The sequence below is a fragment of the Telopea speciosissima genome, chromosome 11 (genome assembly GCF_018873765.1).
Source record: "Telopea speciosissima isolate NSW1024214 ecotype Mountain lineage chromosome 11, Tspe_v1, whole genome shotgun sequence".
NCBI lineage: Eukaryota > Viridiplantae > Streptophyta > Magnoliopsida > Proteales > Proteaceae > Telopea > Telopea speciosissima.
The window spans coordinates 16,611,892-16,630,392 of NC_057926.1; the positions used below are offsets into that span (position 1 = coordinate 16,611,892).

An 18,501-nucleotide genomic window follows, 5' to 3' on the forward strand; every position below is an offset into this window, starting at 1 on the left:
GCGCAAGAACTCCTGCATTGCATCCAATTGATTATATGACAGATATTCTAATTCATGTTATGAATCTTTTCTTATGTGGAGGGATGAAGGTCCAAGGGATGTAGCGACATGTGGCATGGACATATGCCTATTTTTCCCCCCCTTCTTTTTGACAGATAACAGAAATATTTTATTATGAAAAAAAAGGAGGGATACTAGATAGAGTATAATATGTAAGATACAATAACAAGAATTTAACAACAACTGAAAGCCTCTGGCTTAAACAAATAGCTAAGGATCTATTCCATGGATAAAGGCTTACATATGAAGAAGCTATACTCACTCCCAATTAAGTTCTATTTGAGTCAGTTTTTCATTATTTGCTTCCAAGGATGTATCTGCAGTGGTAAGATTCTTTGTTTGCAAACCATTTGAAGTTCTCTAACAATTTTAGAAGCAAATTTTTGTGTTTGTATGCCCAAAGATAAATTTGTCTTTGGAAATGAGAATCTGTATCTTCTGCATTCACTTATTATACCTAATGTTTGTCATGTATCTCTCTTCCCACCCATCCTCCAAGAGAGAAAAAAAAAAAAAAGAGAACTCTTGCTGAGTTGTTGGAACTTATGGTAAAATTCTGCAGCTGCTTCGCACGAGGCGCCCCTTCGTTGCTTACATAAGTGATGCCATGGGTAACGAGCTCTTTAGGGTGAGAACCTATGACATTCTTGCCCTTGTACTATCTTGCGGTTTCTTTTTTATTTACTTTTGATAGTATAGTTTTTGCAGCTTATGACTTATCTATTAGTTGCTTTAGGTTCGCAGGCCATTTTGGTGGATAACGAGCACCATATATGTGGAGATAGATGGTAAGGTACGGAAATTTGGTTTCCTTTGTAAATTGGCTTTTCCTTGATTCCTTTGTAGTAAATTGAGATTATAGTATCAATTTAGGTAAGAATGAGATCTAATCTATAATGATTCCGATTCATCTATCTGTTTCTAGGAAATTGGTGTGGTTCATAGGAGATGGCATCTGTGGAAGAGGGTGTATGATTTGTATTTGGGGTAATACATCACTCCCTCAATCTAGCTTGGTTTCTTATGCTAGAATTGATTATCGTTTCAAAGGTCAGGAGCTTTACATGTAACATAACTTATCATTCTTCATAGTCATGCGGTAAAATAATCGTAGACTCATTAACCATGGAGAGAAAAGTCAGTGATGTTGAACTAACAACCCCAATTGTCAAGGGGTCAGCTCATTGAACATGTAAAAGAAGTTGGAATGGAAGGCCATTGTTGGTACTTAAAAGCAGTAAGAAATCTGTTTTGTTTTTTCTCTGCTTTTTTCTTCTATTATTTATCCCCTTCTTTTTGGTACTTTCGATTAGTTTCAATATGCCTTGTGCACGTTCTTAGTAGTCATGCCTTTATAAATGCCAATGATTTACTGGCTCTTCGTTTAATCTAATTACTATGTGATAAGCTTAAATCCTATGATGCAGATAAAACACAAAACTGGGCTTATTTATACTGGAAATAAGCCTTGGGTTGGGTTTCATAAATGTTGGGCCTGATTTTCTTTGTAATAGGCCACTTTAATAGGCCTAAAATATGGGGTAGGAGGTAGGAATACAGGATTTACTTTTGTAGTTAGTCTAGTTAGAGTCCTATTCCTTTATTTTTTAATTGTTATTAAGTGTTGGTGGTTGGATGGATTAGGAACTCTGAATCCAACCTTGTTTTAAGGTGCTTTACTTTATTTTATGCTGAGTTATAGTTAGTTCAGACTACCTCCATGGCAAGCTATTGGCTGGAGGAGTTTAAAGCTTAGTTGCAGTCTGTTTTGAGTTTTTATTTAAGGTTGTAAGGGGCTTCAACCCCGCACACGAATTTGATGAATGAAATATTGTCTTTTGCCTTTTGATTCTGTGAGATTCAGAGCTCTGTTATTCAGTAGAAACCTGGTGGTGATCCAAGCTAGTGTGGTGGGATGCCAACCCCGAGGATCAAGTGGGATTCCTGATTCATATCATTCTTTCTACTTCTCTTCTTCTTCCTTTGTTAAATTAGGTTAGTTTGAAATCTTCTTTTTCCTAGGCCAAGTCAAACTCTTCCAAAATCCTGTCTTTTGTTCTGATTTCTTAAATCTCAGTTTAGGGCATTGTTCTGATTCTGTTAATGAATAGTATCTGAGATACTGTTACTGTTCTAATCCATTAAGTTTCTGCCATCAATTTCTAGGTGTTCTGCTTTGAGTTTGTTTTATCAAAATCTCTAATTTCTGATCTAATTCCAACATAAAGGAGTGAGGAAGCCCATCAAATTCGATAGAAACATAATGGTGGCGAGAGATGAGAGAGCGAGAGAGAACGAGAGCACAAGATAAAGAAAGGGTCAAAACTCTCCGTCTCTTTCATCTCAATCACTCCCTCCTACCCTTATAATATTTAATCGGTTGAGCTGTTTATTGGTTTAATCAGTTCGGAACCAACGGTTTCTCAGTTAAAACAGAAACCAAACTGATTATTAAACTAATGTAGTCCTAGAATAGGAAATAATCCTACTAGGAGCCAGGTAGAATCAAGCTCTGGTTAAGCCTGCTGTTTAGGGCTGATTAGGGGCTGTTTTAGGGCAAAATTAGGGTTTAGGATGGGAATTTGGGAATGAGGTTTATAGGGTTTTAATCTGCGGGTTTAGAGGGTCATTATGGTATAAAAATATCTGAATTTGGATCAGTTTTAATTTTCTGCAGAAATTAGGGTTAGGGTTTCGGGTTTTGTAATCAAGAAAAACAACTAGAACTAGGGTTAACAGTAGGATTCAGGGGCTGGGGTTTAGGTCGAGTGTTAGGGGGACTTGGGGGAAGGTTCGATCCAATTATGAAGGTAATCTGTCGGCTGAGACTGTCTAGACAGAATTTGGGCCAATTAGGGTTTTAATGGGGAAGAATAATTTAGGGTTTGTGATGGATGGATGGGATCCAAAGCTGGATCGAGTGGAGGGGACATAGGAAGGGGGCTGTAGCCTGATTTTGATGGTAATCTAATGAGGGAACAGGTCTGGGCAGAGTTAAGACTGGCTAGGGTTTAAGGAATACAAATAGAAATAAAAAGAGGATTGAATGGGGAAGGGGAAAGAAGGATAAAACAGAAATTAATAGGTAGACTTACAGCAGATATCCACGGCAGTAAATCTAGCATTGAAGGATAGAACCAACTTCACAAAGAGCCTCCCAGCCGTCACGGCGTAAGGAGTCGCAGGATTCCACCCACCCTTCCACCTTGATAAGCCCACAAGGATGCACACACTCTTGGAGAGCAAGGAGCAGCAAGCAGCCACGAAAATCTCTTTTTTTAAATTCAAATCTGTTGTGGGGGAGCCTCCCACGATTCCTTTATTTATAATTAAAGGCCTAAGCCAAATCCTCATACAATCTAATCTCCTCCTCACTTAAATCGTGAAAGGGATCTAATCAAAGTCAAATTACTAATTTAAAATACTAAAATGTCCTAACTACCTCTACTAACTTAAAATAAAAGAATCTAACTTAAAAACAACTAATTAAAAGAAGATTCCATATTAGCCAATAGGATAAAAGAACCTATTAACCAATAGGAACACTTCACTTAAATTAGACCCATTGAACCACTTGGATGCAACCAAATCTAAACCGGTTCAATCTAAAAACATAAAAATAACTAAGTATTGGGCTAATCCCGTATACAACCTAAGTACCCCTAGTTTAGGCTCATTAAAGTGGCCTATTACATAAAAAACCCTTGGGAACAAAGGCCCAACATGGATATAACCCAACCCTAGGCCTATTTCTAAAGAAATAAGCCCTATTTGGTGATCATTCTGCATCAAACACTTTTGAAGCAAAAACCAAATTGATTATTTACAATTCGGTTCTAAACGACTGGTTTCAGTTCATAGTTGACACCCTTACTGCAGCCAAGGTTCAAAAACTCGTCTCAACTCGGTGTCTCGACCAATTCGAGACGACCGAGATCTCAGCGAGTTAGTGTATTTTTTTGTTTTGTTTTGGTATGATGTTTCAGTGGGCAAATGGCCATAGTTGGCTCCAAACTTTAAGGGAGGCTTGTTTTAGGCTTAATAAACATGTTTAAAACTTCAAATTGTAAAATAAAAGCACCCAATTTGGTGTTTTGGATTTGCACCCTTGGTTGGCAGTAATCATTGAACCCTTAATGTAATATTTGCCTATTCTACACATTGTTTGAGTGCTGTGAGACATAATTGGCAAGTAAAACAAGTAAATTATGCAATAATTGATGAAGACACATAATATCGAATAATTATTTAAGAAATAATATTGTAAAGCTAGGTTAGGGTCAACCCAGCCCCAATTAAACCCACAATAATTCACAGCAGTCAACTAACATTAACCCCAACAGCAGGGTACAAACCAGGCCCAAAATTCAGATTTAGGGTACAAACAGAAACTCAGGTTTCAGTCAAGTAATGAGACTCAGATCAATGTCGAGTGCAGGCCTAGGGATGTTCAGCAAACCCTCCAAGTAGGGGCTGATTTGAATGGCCAGAAACAAGACTACCAACAAAACACCAAAATTAGAAAGTATAGGACTGTGTGTAAAAACCAAACCAACCAGCAGTTTGGATCCAAACTTGGAGCAAGTGGAGGGTATGAGGAGAGGGTCTTGTGCTCCTAATTTCAGCCTATTATGATGGCTGGTTGCTGCGATATGAACTGGAATCAAAATTAGAAGGTTTGTTGAGATATTGCAAACCAGCAGCAACTTGGACTCCAAACAGGGATCGAGTGTAGCTCTCCTTGATAGGGTTCAACCCTCCAAAGCCCTGCTGAAACAAGGCTCAGGTTGCAGAGAAGTGTAGGCTTGAAGTTGCTGGAGAATTTTTGGGCAGAAAACTGATCTGCAGGGGTGACTCGATCGTTCTATGGTTGTGATCAAAAGCAGCAGTTTCTAGTTGAATATGGGGATATATTCTGGTCCTTCACTGATGCAGCAGCAGCACTTGATTGTGGCCTCAAGCAACAGAGACTATGGAGTTCGAGTGGGAGAAGAAGAGAAGGGGGGGGGGGGGGGGTAGGGGAATGGCTCTCTCTGATGGAACAAGCAAGGGTTTTGTCAAACCCGAATCCGTCCCCATACAGATTACTAGAATACGATCGAATCAAAATAGAGTAGGGAATGTAAGGCGTACCTTTCACCACGTTTGTTGATGTAGAAGAAATAAGAATCCACGAACAGTAGTAATCCGGCAGTAGGTGTTTGCAAATAGCCGCAATGGGGATCTTCTGCAGTCTGCTAGGCACTCCCAGTGAGTTCTCTCTCTTGTGGAGAAAAGAGAAAAGAATAGAATAGTGACTGCAGGGACCCCATCATTAGTATTTATAATACTCCCCAACCTTAACCCACTTCCACAATGGGCCGGGCCGGGCCGTTCCGGTCCATCTCAATAAAACAGTAGCATGCCACGTCAGCCCCTTGTATTTCTTGATCCCCATCAATGATCGACCCGATAATTAATTAAGCCCACACGTCGCATTTTGGGAAAAATCCTAACAATCTCCCACTTGGGTTAGATTAATTATAAGGTCATCATTATCAGATGTGGCCATGGGATCTCAATACAACAATAATGCCACTAAACCTTGATCCAGTTAGCAAATATATCGATGTCGAGCAACAACAGAGAATACACCTCAACATACGGCATATCACTTTCTGTCAGCTACAAACAAAGATCTACTTACTAACGTGAACCGCCTTGAGATGATTTTGTACAAGGAACGTCGTACACGTCTGTGATCACATAAATATCGTCATCATTCCTTGTGGGTCCTCGAACGTATCATGAGCATCGTACGACTCATAGATTACCTTTGAATATCGTCATATTCGCCGGTAATCGATCGACTTGGTTTATCTCCAATCGAATATCCATGGCTAGAAGTAGCCGAATGACTTGGCTCGTCGCCAATCGAACATCCTTAGACCAAAAGGCCCTCAACACATCAATCATATGCATGCATGCAAATGCTATTCATCACATCAAGCAGAAGCAACATAATTAAAACGAAACATATATCCTTTCAAGCACTCCCACTAAATAAGCATATCAAATATAAAATAATACGAAACTCCCACTGATCGAGCAGAAACAAACAAATCATCAAAAGTCTGAAAACATTCAACTAAAAGTATTTGTATGAAATAATTAATTCAACTAAAAGTCATTCTCCTTTCTTGCCATCTTCTGCACTGTCCTTTTCCAGCCAGGCCTTCCTTACATTGCAGTCTCTTTTCATGTGTCCCTTCTTATCACACCAATAGCAGGAAATCTCACCAACGCTCCTCCTTTCTTTGTTGTATGGATGATACTTACCTTTCTTGAAAAATCTTGGATTCCCATTCTTTGTTCCACTTCCAGACGTTCTTTTGTTCTCAGTCAGGTTCGCACTCTCAATAGTCACCTTCTTCATGTTACCTTCTTCTTGTGCGCAGATAGATACCAGTTCTTTCATGGTCCATTTGTCCTTTTGAGCAGCATTCGCAGACTTTATATTCGCATACACATCTGGGAGAGATTTGAGTGCAAGATGCACCAAAAGTTCTTCTTCTATAGGCATCCCAAGATCCCTCAACTTGTTTGCAGTGGAAGCCATCTTCAGTAAATGTTCTCTAACGCTTTCAGTACCATCGAATACAGCCGACGTAATCTGGTTCATTAGATCCCCTTTCTCAGCTTTCTGAGACACCTCAAAAACAGACTTTATCTCACTCAGAAACTCTGTGGCAGTATCTTTCACTTCAACACTGTCACGCAACGACTCAAGAATGGATTTCTTCATGACCAGTATGCACTTCCAATTAGTTGTCACCCACTTTTCCATCTTAACTCTCTCAGCATTCGTACTCGCATCCGTCAGATCAGCAGGTTTTGGTTCTCGAAGGGCCATATCAAGGTCGAGCAGTCCCAGAATAATTTCTAGGTCTTCTACCCACCTCTTGTAATTGTCCCCAGAATGAACAGGAATAGATGCCAAAAGACTATTTGGGAGAGACATCCTGTGGGAGAAAATTCATTCATGCAGATAAACATGGATATATATATTCCAACAACAACATGATCATATTAAATCAGCTAGCAAATGCATACAATTCACACAAACTACTAGCAGGCACAAACAATGATCATCATCACATTGCACTTTGCCCTCTCGGGTGCAATGCACATGTCTTTATTGTACCGCAAGTGCCGCGAGATAGCAATAACTTTCGGAAATCTCCCTCCACCTTTGGGTGATAGAGAAACCCCTAGGTTATGCACCTCAATAATGATTTATCGCACTGCAACTACCGCGAGATGTCGATGACTTTCGGAAATTTTCCTCTACCTTTGGGCGGTAAGAAAACCCCTAGGCCATGCATCCCAAAACCTTTGAGTACACTATCTTTGGATGGACACACTGCCTTTCCATGAAAAGATCAGTAGTTTTCAGAAATCCCAGCATCTTTGGGCAATTGGAACCCTTAGACCACTATCCCTTCCAACCTATGTGCATATCATCTCGTCAATCTTTGGTAACATCGCCTTTGGGCTAATGTCACCTATTTCGCTGCCTTGACAGAACCATAAAAGGATTCAATGGGCCACTTTGGTGGATCACCATTTTACCCTCTCATAATTCCTCAACTAGATATGCAGCAATTTATGTGAAAGTGAACACATCAATCGTCCATAATGTGTTGTGATATGCACATTCAAGTGGCAATGGTCAACCCAAAATAGTCCAAATATGCTCAAAGTAGCATAATCGTCCAAAACAGGTCCCTGGAAGTATTAAACGTCCCAATACCAGGTACCAATGGGTTGGTTCTAAAATTACGAACAAGATAAGACCAACCGGAGCCCAAAACAATGCTCCTCGCCCATTAAACCATTCTTTCAAGATTATTAGAAAACACAAAAACTGTCAAAACCATGGTCTTTATTTATACAAGATATGCCGAATTGCATATCAAAACGAAGAGCACGAAAAAGCAGACACACCAAAAAAAACCGCGCCTCAAAATTCATCCAAACGAACCCACACGGTCCATTTGAAGTTTATTGGTCATTTTTTTTTTTTTTTTTTGGGTTTGAAAATCAAACCGAACCGGTCCGAACCAAACCAAGCTGGGCCGAACCTGGTTCACCTGAACCGGGCCACCGGTCCATCCCAACTGGGTCAACGGGTCACAATTCCGGGTCAAAAAAATGGGTCGGGCCTCGGGTCAACCTTGACTGGGTCTCGGTTGACCGGGTCTGTGTCACTTGATAGAACAAGCAAGGGTGACCCGTTGATTCATGATCTTAAACTAACAATCAATGGATCCTAGGTCCGTATGGTCGGCTCTGATGCCACTTGATAGAACAAGCAAGGGTTTTGTCAAACTCGAATCTGTCCCCATACAGATTACTAGAATACGATCGAATCAAAATAGAGCAGGGAATGTAAGGCGTACCTTTCACCACGTTTGTTGATGTAGAAGAAATAAGAATCCACGAACAGCAGCAATCCGGCAGTAGGTGTTCGCAAATAGCAGCGATGGGGATCTTCTGCAGTCTGCTAGACACTCCCACTGAGTTCTCTCTCTTGTGGAGAAAGAGAAAAGAATAGAATAGTGACTGCAGGGACCCCATCATTAGTATTTATAATATTCCCCAACCCTAACCCACTTCCACAATGGGCCGGGCCGGTCCGGTCTATCTCAATAAAACAGTAGCATGCCACGTCAGCCCCTTGTATTTCTTGATCCCCATCAATGATCGACCCGATAATTAGTTAAGCCCACACTCGTCGCATTTTGGGAAAAATCCTAACACTCTCAGTCTAGGTCTCTCACCCACAGCTATCCCAGCTGTTGAACAGGGGTTTTACTCCCATAATCGAGTGCAAGAATGCCTTAAAAATTTATTCATTAATTCTGTCTAACTATTACAATTAGGGGCTGCCTATTTAATGAAGTAGGCTTGCTTACAAAATTAGAAACTTAAAAAAGCAACTTGACAAACTTAGCAACTAATGGAAGTTAGAAACTACTAAAGGCTTTCTAACTTAGCCTTCTAAACATGCAAAGATAACCAAATTAGAAACTATTATAAATTAGAAACTACCTAATGTAAACTGAAAATAGAAACTAAACTATGGCAGCATTAGGATAGAAGCTTTTTCCACTTGATGGGCCCACAAGATCTTCTAAAAAGCATCCCCACACAAGGCAAATATGGGCTGCGACACTGTTCATGTGAACAGTAACATGAACAGTGTTTGGCCTCTTGTTCTTGGACCTTCTAGAAGACCTGCTGGGCTGGCTTGATCTGGTCCAGTTCTGGTGCATCTGGAGCTGGTTTGATGGGCCTTGGTTCTTCTTCTTTTGGTCAGTCGTGGGATCTACATCAAATAATTAAAGACATAAAGTTTCTACTACAAACCACAAGATACAGTGATGTGTTCACAACGCATATTACATAGACACCCAACCCAAGTACAATGAATAATACATAAGTCATAGACATCTTACTACCCTAGTCTTCCACGTCTCAACTCTCAACTCTCAACTCCTAACAATACAATATTATGACTCTATGAGTACTGAGAAGGTCAAGATTCTCGAAATATTCAAAATTTTGGTCGAGTTATTCGAAACTGTGCATGTTTTGTGTCTTGTATGTCATCTCGTCTCAAGGTGCTCGAGATTCTCGAGGTATTCGAGATCTCACCAAGATCTCGGAGAGTTTTTGAACTATGTGCAGCTGCTAGTCCCGCTGTGCCTCTGCCACTGTTAGTCCTGCTGCATCGTAGAGGAAGTGCGTTCTCTTCCGCTTAGTCGAAGTCTCCCGTGTCGAAGAAGTCTTAAAAAAAGGGTAGATTTTCTGATTTTATAAGCAAAAGAACCATGTTTCAAAATTTATGTACAACTCCCTCTTAACAATTATATCTTAAAACATTAATACCCATATTTTACATCTACCCGTCCTTTTTGTAGTTCGCGCCTAGGCGCCTGGCCACCTTTGAAAGGAGTATGATTGTCATCCTTACTCTATTGGTTTGCACTTTGCAGAGTTGTATTCATAAAGCAGTAGAGACATAAATCGAACTACTCTATCTGATTCTATAAGTTGTGAGGACCACTTCCTTGTTCTCTACCTAGCTTGTCATGCGATCCAAAGATGTAGCTATAAAGTTCACAGATAATCCATAGAACCATTCATACATCTTTCTTGGATACTTTGCTTCTACTCTGAATCTTTATGTGCCCAGTTATGGATAGGTTGTAGTGTTGGGTATGAAATGGATTTTTGTTATGAGCGCTTCTACGTCATGTCTTTTCACATCATTGTTGCTTATAAAGTTATTTGCCATATAAGGTCCTTTCAAAAGGGCGGAGAAAATTCCATCCTGCATAAATTATCTCTGTTGGTAATATCAAGACTCAAGTAACCAAGTTCTAGGCGGATCTATACTAGTTGGAGTGACTTTGATTGCTTAAGACAGATTGCATTTCCGCATTTCCAGGCATTTAATTTTTCATACTCTATTTAACATACTCTCTTCTTTACTGTAGTTCCTTTACTCTGTAGTTTACCATCCAATCTTTTTTTTTTAATTCCCAATCATGCATCAGCCAATGATGCAATCATCCACATTCATTCTTGAAAAAATGGGCTAGTGATAATAGCCAGACCCGTGATGAACATGTGAGAACTCGGTGAATCTCACTCTCTCTCTTCCCACCTTTATTTAAGGGTCGACAAGTGTTCACTTGATTGTGCCATGCGGCCCATGCATTTTAGTTGAGAAAAATGAGAGAAGAATGATTTTGGCTTGTCACAGGTCATTGGGTCATCCGTTAACGATTTCTTTATTTCCACCTCTATAGGAACATTACTAAAGATTCTTGAAGGAAAAGCCTGCATATTGTTACAGTAGGATGACATATGTATATCATTACAGTAGGACAACATAAGTATCCATTGTATTTGACAACTTCCATTGATGCCAAATGCACACTTATACCGATTTGTCGAAGGTTCACACAGGAAGAAACAGGATGGATTAGATTGTTTTCCTGTCTGACCGGAAATTCTCATTATAAATCCAGCCGTTTGACTGCTCAGTGTGTAAAAAAATCTTTTAGGAAGTGAGTTTTACTCTTCATTATTTGATGATTGGTGGTTTCCACATGCAATCCTACTGAAGTATTGCCATGTGGTGGATTATTTATGGCATTAACTTTTGACTGTTCTTGCCTTAATATTGAACAATGGATGCTGTCCATGCAACATAGGGCGTACATCAAGTCAAATTAATTTAATAAAACATAATCTCATTACTGTATTCATGGGACTTCTTTCAACTACAAACTATATGGTGCTACCAACCTAAGTAATAATCTTAGTTTCTCTATTAGAATTTCTATTTGTAGCTACTATCTAATGAAATCTGTAACTGCCTTGGATAGAAGGATTTCCCTAGTCTGAAAACAGGATATTCATTGGTAACTGTACTGAAAACTTTAATCCTTGCCTGTGAAATTTTATGTAGGAATAAGCAGTTTGCAGAGGTTGTGAATCCTGGATTTTGGAACTGGACGTTTACTTTAAAGGATATTGATGGTAATGTACTGGCTCAGATTGATCGTGACTGGAGGGGTTTTGGCTTTGAGGTTGTCTCTTTTCTTTTATGTTTTAACCATAAATGCAAACAAAATTATTTAGTCTTGAAGATCCTGGATTTCTTAGTTGCTAAAAGTTTGTCATTGCTGATATTGCAGACCTCAGTTTGATACCTGTCTCACACCTTACATATCAGCAGACCTTAGTTTGATACCCTCATACCCTTCTTCACATCCTAACATAGTTATCTGGAAAAGCCTGTATGGCTTGTGAGGTGCCAAGTGAGTTTATGATTGTTGATATTTTTTGAGTAGGTTATGGTTAACCCTACAAGGGAGAAGAAATTGTTCTTTATGTATTGCCTTGGACAGAGGAAGCTCTATCAGTTTTCACTTTTTTGGGTTCTTATTTTTTGGTTTCTTGTATGACTGTTCATGAAATTGAGCAACTTGTGGACTTATTGATTTTTCCATCCCTATACCGTTAAAACATTTTATAAGTTGGAGTTACACTACCTTCTCGGTGGTTTATTGTACTGTGATAGCGAGATGCTTTCATTTTCATTGGATCCATATCAGCACAACAATACTTGTACTAGCTGGTGGCACTTCATGAAATTGAGCAATTTATAGACTTACACTATTGATTTTGCCATTCCTGTACAGTTGCAACATTTTATAAGTTGGGCCTTTTATTCTAATAGATATTCTTGTAATGCTGATTTATAAGCCCATAGTTTTGGTTTTAAATTGGCCTGCGAAATAATAAAATTTAATTTTAATTTAAAAGAGTCCCTTAAGATTAGATATATGTGGGTCCCATGTGCTGATAAGAAATCTAGTTGTTTATTCAAGTCAAAACGTCTATTGTGGGTAGTTTTCTATTGTTATATCTCATTTCACATTTTGAGGTTGAATGAAGATCTGAAACGAAAAGGTTGTGGCTGGTGCCTACAATTGAATGAATTAGAATGGCAAAACAGGATTCATGTAGCCAACCTATGATTGTAACAGCGAGGGGCTGGATTCTCTCTCTCTCTAGCCAAAAGCACTTTCTTCTCTTGTTTGTTCCTTCAACTTCATTTTATTCCTCTTACCTATTCTGTGCCACAGCAAGGTCCACTCTTTATTAGCCTGGACACGTCTCAGGTGCACCTTTGATTGTGTCTCAATAACACAGTTATTGAAGCCCCAGATTCTAGCTTATTTTCTCTACTTTGCAGAACTTGTTTTTGTTTCTTTCACTGTAAGTGCTTGTGGCTTCATACTTTCATCTTTGTTTCTGTGTAAGTGCTGCTATTTGATTTTTCTATTGATGGATTTGCTATTTTGATGGGATTTTTGGTTTCATTTTGGGCCTTCTGATGCAATACCTCAAGGGACCCTTCCTGTTATCTTTGTTCAGTGACATCTAAGGAGGGAGAGAGTGATGTGGATGTTGCTCTTATAGAATAAGAGTTGGGTGGTTGAAGTGAAGAACTTTTGGTCTGTTTTGTTATCACATTCCCTTAAGCGGAAGGTAAATTTAATTAGTTGGCTATAGACTAGAGATGTCGTGTAAAGATGATGTTGGGTAACAACAAAGAAACGTAATTAAATAAGGCTGTTTATATGGATTAGTGCAAGACTAAACTTGATAAAATCAAAATCCATTCAACGAAGTTACTGCCTTACTGGTTGCTTCAATAATACAAGTGTGATGATGAGGGAAAGTCAGTAAAGATGGTTCGGACTTGTGATGAGTCATATGATGCAATTCTGAGGCAGTAAAAGGACAAGTGTATGGTCGAAAGGGTTGACGCGGTGAGAAAAAAACTTGAGTGCCTAGGAGTTAACAGCTGATATGTTTTGAATGCAGTGGAGTGGTGGCATAGGATTTATGATCTTTTCTGTATAGAATTGAAATAATAAAAAACGTTATTAAATTACACGCTTCTTAAGGTCTAAATTGGATACCTAACTTTGCAAACTAAATAAAGAGTGAGGCATTGCTATGTTGGGTTTGATACCTAAATCAATATCCATATCCAAGTCATTGTTTTGTTATTAATGAGTAGTACCTCACTTTCCATATTCAAGTTATCTTTGTAATTTAGTAGTGTTTATAAACCATTACTTTCGTCAGGTGTTTTAGCTGCTGTCTTTCAGGGAAAAAAAGAAACAAATTGAAGAAAACCCCAAAATGAAGAATAAGAAGAATGTACATCGATATTTCTCTCTGATAGAAATTGTACATCAATATTCAAAAAGCTTGAATAACTTGATTACTTTGACAGACATTTCCATTATCGGGTTTTCCATGAGACTAACCATTCTAGAAGAATCTTTCATTATTGGTAATTTTTGCTTCAGCTCTTTACTGATGCTGGTCAGTACGTGATTCGATTTGGCAATGCTGATCCAAGCTTCCAGACTGAGCCTGTTAGAATGGTAAATTACCAACACTGAGTATCTAAGAATTGATTTTATTTTTTGTTCTTGTCTAATTTACTCCGCCATTGTGCTCTTTTGTGTTTCAGGTTCAAGAATTAGAAATCTCTCGCCCACTTACTCTATCAGAGAGAGCTGTCGCCGTTGCTCTTGCTGTGTCACTTGACAATGACTATTTCTCTAGGCATGGTGGCTGGTAAGCATTTATGAAGTGTACCATCTAATATGGACTCTTGTTTCTGTGAATCTGCGATCAAATATTTTCATAATTGCCCTTGGTACTAGATCTGTGCTGTTTGTTTGTTATGGTTATATTACTGAACACTATGGAAATCAAGTTTAATGGCTTTTAATGGGTTTTGCCATGGAAGAGCGCTAATTTTTTGGTTTTCTTTATTTCTTCAGGGGAATCCCTTTCTTTGTTGTTGGTGAATAGGATTGCAGATAGGAATCTTTCTCAATGCATCTCCTTCTTTTGTGCTTGGAAACTTGTTTGTTCGTTGATAGTGAATGAAATTGATGGACTCTCTTAATTGGTTCTTTGCTCTAGTAAATGTAAAGGTTCTGTGTTACCTTTCACCAGACATCAGTGCTACCCGAATGAGTCATCTCTATTGCTTAAATGCCATAGGATTTCCATTTTAAAAGAAGATATGTCAACTACTATAGACTACAGATCTTGTTATAGCTTCTCCTTATTTGATATTCAGTCTTTTGGCCATTTGTTGATCATCAGCCACACTCCAATGTTGGGCTTCTCTGCCTGGCCAATTTCCAAATTTGCATTTGACAATGAATAAAAAGAAAATTTGTATATAAAATGAAGTCTTCTTCAGTGGGGCGAGAATTTCCTTCTTGTAATTGCTGTTTTTACTCATATCAAAGTGGAGTGCAGGCATCTGGCGGTGCACTACACTGCGGTCCTGAGAGCATGACACGTGGAAGAAGTTTCATCCAACGGTGCGAGTTCGATGCAAGGCAGTTTTTTTTTTTCTTCTTCTCGAGCTCGGCACCATGGATGTCGCATCTTCCATGTGTCGTGCTCTCAGGTCCACATTGTAGTGCACCCCATGTGTCGTGCTCTCAGGCCCGCATTGCAGTGCACTGCCAGATTAGGGCATTGCACAGGAATTTTTTCCAAAATACAGTGGAAGGTGAATGCAGAAACAGCAATGGGTGTGAGCTAAATGTTGGGAGATGATTGAAAGTAATGAAACGACAGAAACGTTGGTTGAAGAGAAATTCGCTATTTACAAAAAAATAAAATAAGATAATAATATTAATAAGGGGAAAGGTTCCATACACGGCTATGTAAACCGTGTATGTGAGAGGGTGGGAGTTTCAAGGCATTAATTAATGGGGGGTTTATGACTTTTCCAATTCTTTGTGAGAGACCCTCTCGCATATATGGTTTACACAGCCGTGTATGAAACCTTTCCCCTAATAATAATATAGGGAAAGAGTTTTGTACCTTACAATTTAAAAAAAAAAAAGTATGCCCCAGTTGTACAGTCAGTTTCAAAGTTTCTATTTGAGTTGGACATTACTTTTTGTGTTGGTAATGAACTTATAAAACAAAACAAGTTTCAAAATGCCTCCTTTGTAGCTTGCCTTGATGTCTCACACAAGGGTTGAACCCAACACCTTGTCGGTATTGTTTCTATAAAAGCAAAGTAGTGGGAAATCCTTGTTCCACATTAGTTTTGGGGATCAAGATTGTCTCCAGGGAGCAAGGAACGCCAAGGGCATTGTCAGTTGTTGGGTTGTGCTGCACACATCTCTAGGTGTGTGCCGAGATGTGTGCGGCACAGCTCAACTGTTGGATGTCCCCTGACAGCACCCTGGGCGCATGCCTCCCTGAAGACGAGCTAAATTCTAATTTTGGAATAAATGAACTGAGGTTTATTTGTTATAATGGAAACTATAAAGGTAGGGTTTCATGAAGAAAGGCTTGCTATAAATGCTAGTCTCCATGGGCACGGGGGGGAGGAGGTTTGGGGTTAATTTTTCATGGAGTATTTGTTGAACGTAAGGTACAGGTCTTTAGTCGTTGGGGTTTCTCAAGATCTCTGACAAACTCTTTCACTGTGGAGTGTTCTCTGTTTGACGTCTAAAGAGATAAGTGACGTCGGCTGAGGGTCGTCTAACATGTCAACGAATTTGCATTACATGTTACCAGGTTGCATCAAACATCAACAAATGGCTCTTTTTATGTATCCTTTGTCTTCGAGAGACAGCTTTTGGGCCCTTTGGAAAGATGTTTCCAAGGGGTTTCACTCTTCCATAAGTAGAGGACGTCCTTGACACTTGAGTTATGACATTAAAAGACATCTAATCATACCTAAGAAAATGAAGTTAGTGTAAAAGTCTCGGCATTGTGTATATATTGTTTATGCACTTCAAAGCGCATCATATAGGTTTTTGATAATAAAATCTATAGACTACATTTCTTATACTGTTGTAGAATCTAGATATGCTGATTTCTTGAGCTTTTGTGTTTCCTACGAGGAAAGATTATCTATCATAGTTACATCATTGACCAATGATGATGTTTCACTTGAGTAAATGGTGATCTTAGAAGATCATATCATGGGGATCCTATTGGTGAAGGTATTCTTCGAAAAAAAAGAAAATGAGAGAACCTAATTTAAGTGATGGCATGTTTAATTCGCTAGTTGATGATGACCCAATTACATTCCAATAGATCATTACATCTCATGACTTTGTTTTCTTAAAAGAAGTAATTAAGAGTGAATTAGACTCCAAAATTACTGACCATACTTGAGAATTAATTGATCTTCCACCAAGAACTAAGGTTCTAGATACTACGTGCATTTTCAAGAAAAAATTAAAACCTAATAAATCACTTGATAAGTTTAAGGTCAGACTAGTAGTCAAAAGTTTCAAGCAAAAGAAAGATACAAAATAATTTGACACTCTCTCTAGTTGTTAGAATTGCAACAATTAGCTATTGATTGCTATTACATTAATCTATTAGCTTGTCATACATGAAATGGATGTAAACACAATTATTGAATCGAGACTTAGAGGAAGAAATCTATGTCAAACAATTAGAATGTTGTGTAAATTTTTTGCAAGAATGTATAGTGTGTAAACTTGTGCGGTCTCTATATGGTTTAAAATAAGCACTTAAGCAATGACATGAAAATTTTGACAATGTTTTAATTTCAAATGGTTTTTCATATATATATATATATATTGATGAAAGTGTAATCACACAAACCACACATCAATCCCAAAAGGTTAACCGACTTTTAGGACCATAGAATGGCGGATATACAAAACACACACCACACTCACACACCCGATGTGGGACTAAACCCACACACCCAATGTTTAAAATGGTTTTTCATATTAATCATTCTGATAGGTGTGTTTACAATACGTTTCATAACAATAGAGGTATTTATTGTTTTGTATGTTGGAGATAGCTCATTATGGGAACTAATATTGATTTGGTGAAATCTACAGAAGCTTTCCTAATGTCTAATTTTGATAATATAGAAATAGGAGAAGTTGGTGTGCTCTTGGGAATAAAGATTAGGGAGAGGGTTTCCTACACAGACAATGTACAGTTTCATGCCTTGGAGGAGGGGTATGGGAAAACACTAAAAATAGAAGGGATATATGAGAAATTTTACAGGAGGTGGAGCTACAATAATCTCTGTCTTATGAGGGATGCCTGCATGCAGTTTTGAAATTAAGCTAGCGTTGTACAAATCTTTTACCCTAAGATTATTATTACACAAATCAAAGGTTCCCTCTAGCTCAATGTTTCTCAAATTAGGATCTGACTCATGCTCTCTAATAGCAAGTTTGGCACCAGTGAAGCGACAAATCTACTTTGAGTTGACAACAGCTTTTCCAATGATTGCTCTAGCAAGGGAAAGACCAGGTGGGGGTGGCTCTAGTCGCCCTGCCAGCCATCAGCCCCATCATTCGGGGTTCATCATGTGAAGGTGCATATGGCTTTCCAAGCTCCCTCTCACCATGGGCAAAATGGTAGTACTTGTCCCTAAACTTGGAACCTTCTGCTGTACTGTTAAACTTGTTGCACATACGAGTCTTAACAACTGGTGAATTACCATCAGGGATGGAGGGTGGTGGGCTCACTGGGTTTCTTGATGTGGGAGGTAGAGGTAGAGCTGGGTTGCCACCCAAATTGGTCATCTGCGGAACAACGTTAATGCCGCCTGGAACTAAATATAGTGCAAGAAGTGGCAGAGCCTTCACCAAAAGGGCATCCGGCAGTACTGCATCCAAACCATGATCCAATAATTTTAGAGCCCATTGCGAGAACCAAATACAATAGGTGTCTAAGTCAATCTTTGCATAATAATATGCATAGGTACGAAAATAAAACCAAATATCTTTTAACCCTACATGAAGCAGTCAC

The 18,501-nt window shown here is 38.9% G+C and overlaps 1 protein-coding gene and 1 pseudogene across 1 annotated transcript in view; one reads left to right on the plus strand and one right to left on the minus strand.

Annotated features, from left to right (window-relative positions):
* The window catches only part of LOC122644827 (phospholipid scramblase family protein C343.06c), a 31,209-nt gene extending 16,647 nt beyond the window's left edge, over window positions 1–14,562 (plus strand). The window contains exons 7-13 of the mRNA XM_043838208.1: window positions 623–688; window positions 797–853; window positions 986–1,047; window positions 11,585–11,705; window positions 14,007–14,084; window positions 14,174–14,280; window positions 14,490–14,562. Coding sequence (XP_043694143.1) covers window positions 623–688; window positions 797–853; window positions 986–1,047; window positions 11,585–11,705; window positions 14,007–14,084; window positions 14,174–14,280; window positions 14,490–14,520 — 522 coding nt within the window. The 3' untranslated portion in view covers window positions 14,521–14,562. The remainder of the gene's footprint in view (window positions 1–622; window positions 689–796; window positions 854–985; window positions 1,048–11,584; window positions 11,706–14,006; window positions 14,085–14,173; window positions 14,281–14,489) is intronic.
* A 3,151-nt stretch (window positions 14,563–17,713) lies between these two features.
* Window positions 17,714–18,501, minus strand: LOC122644828 (annotated as a pseudogene).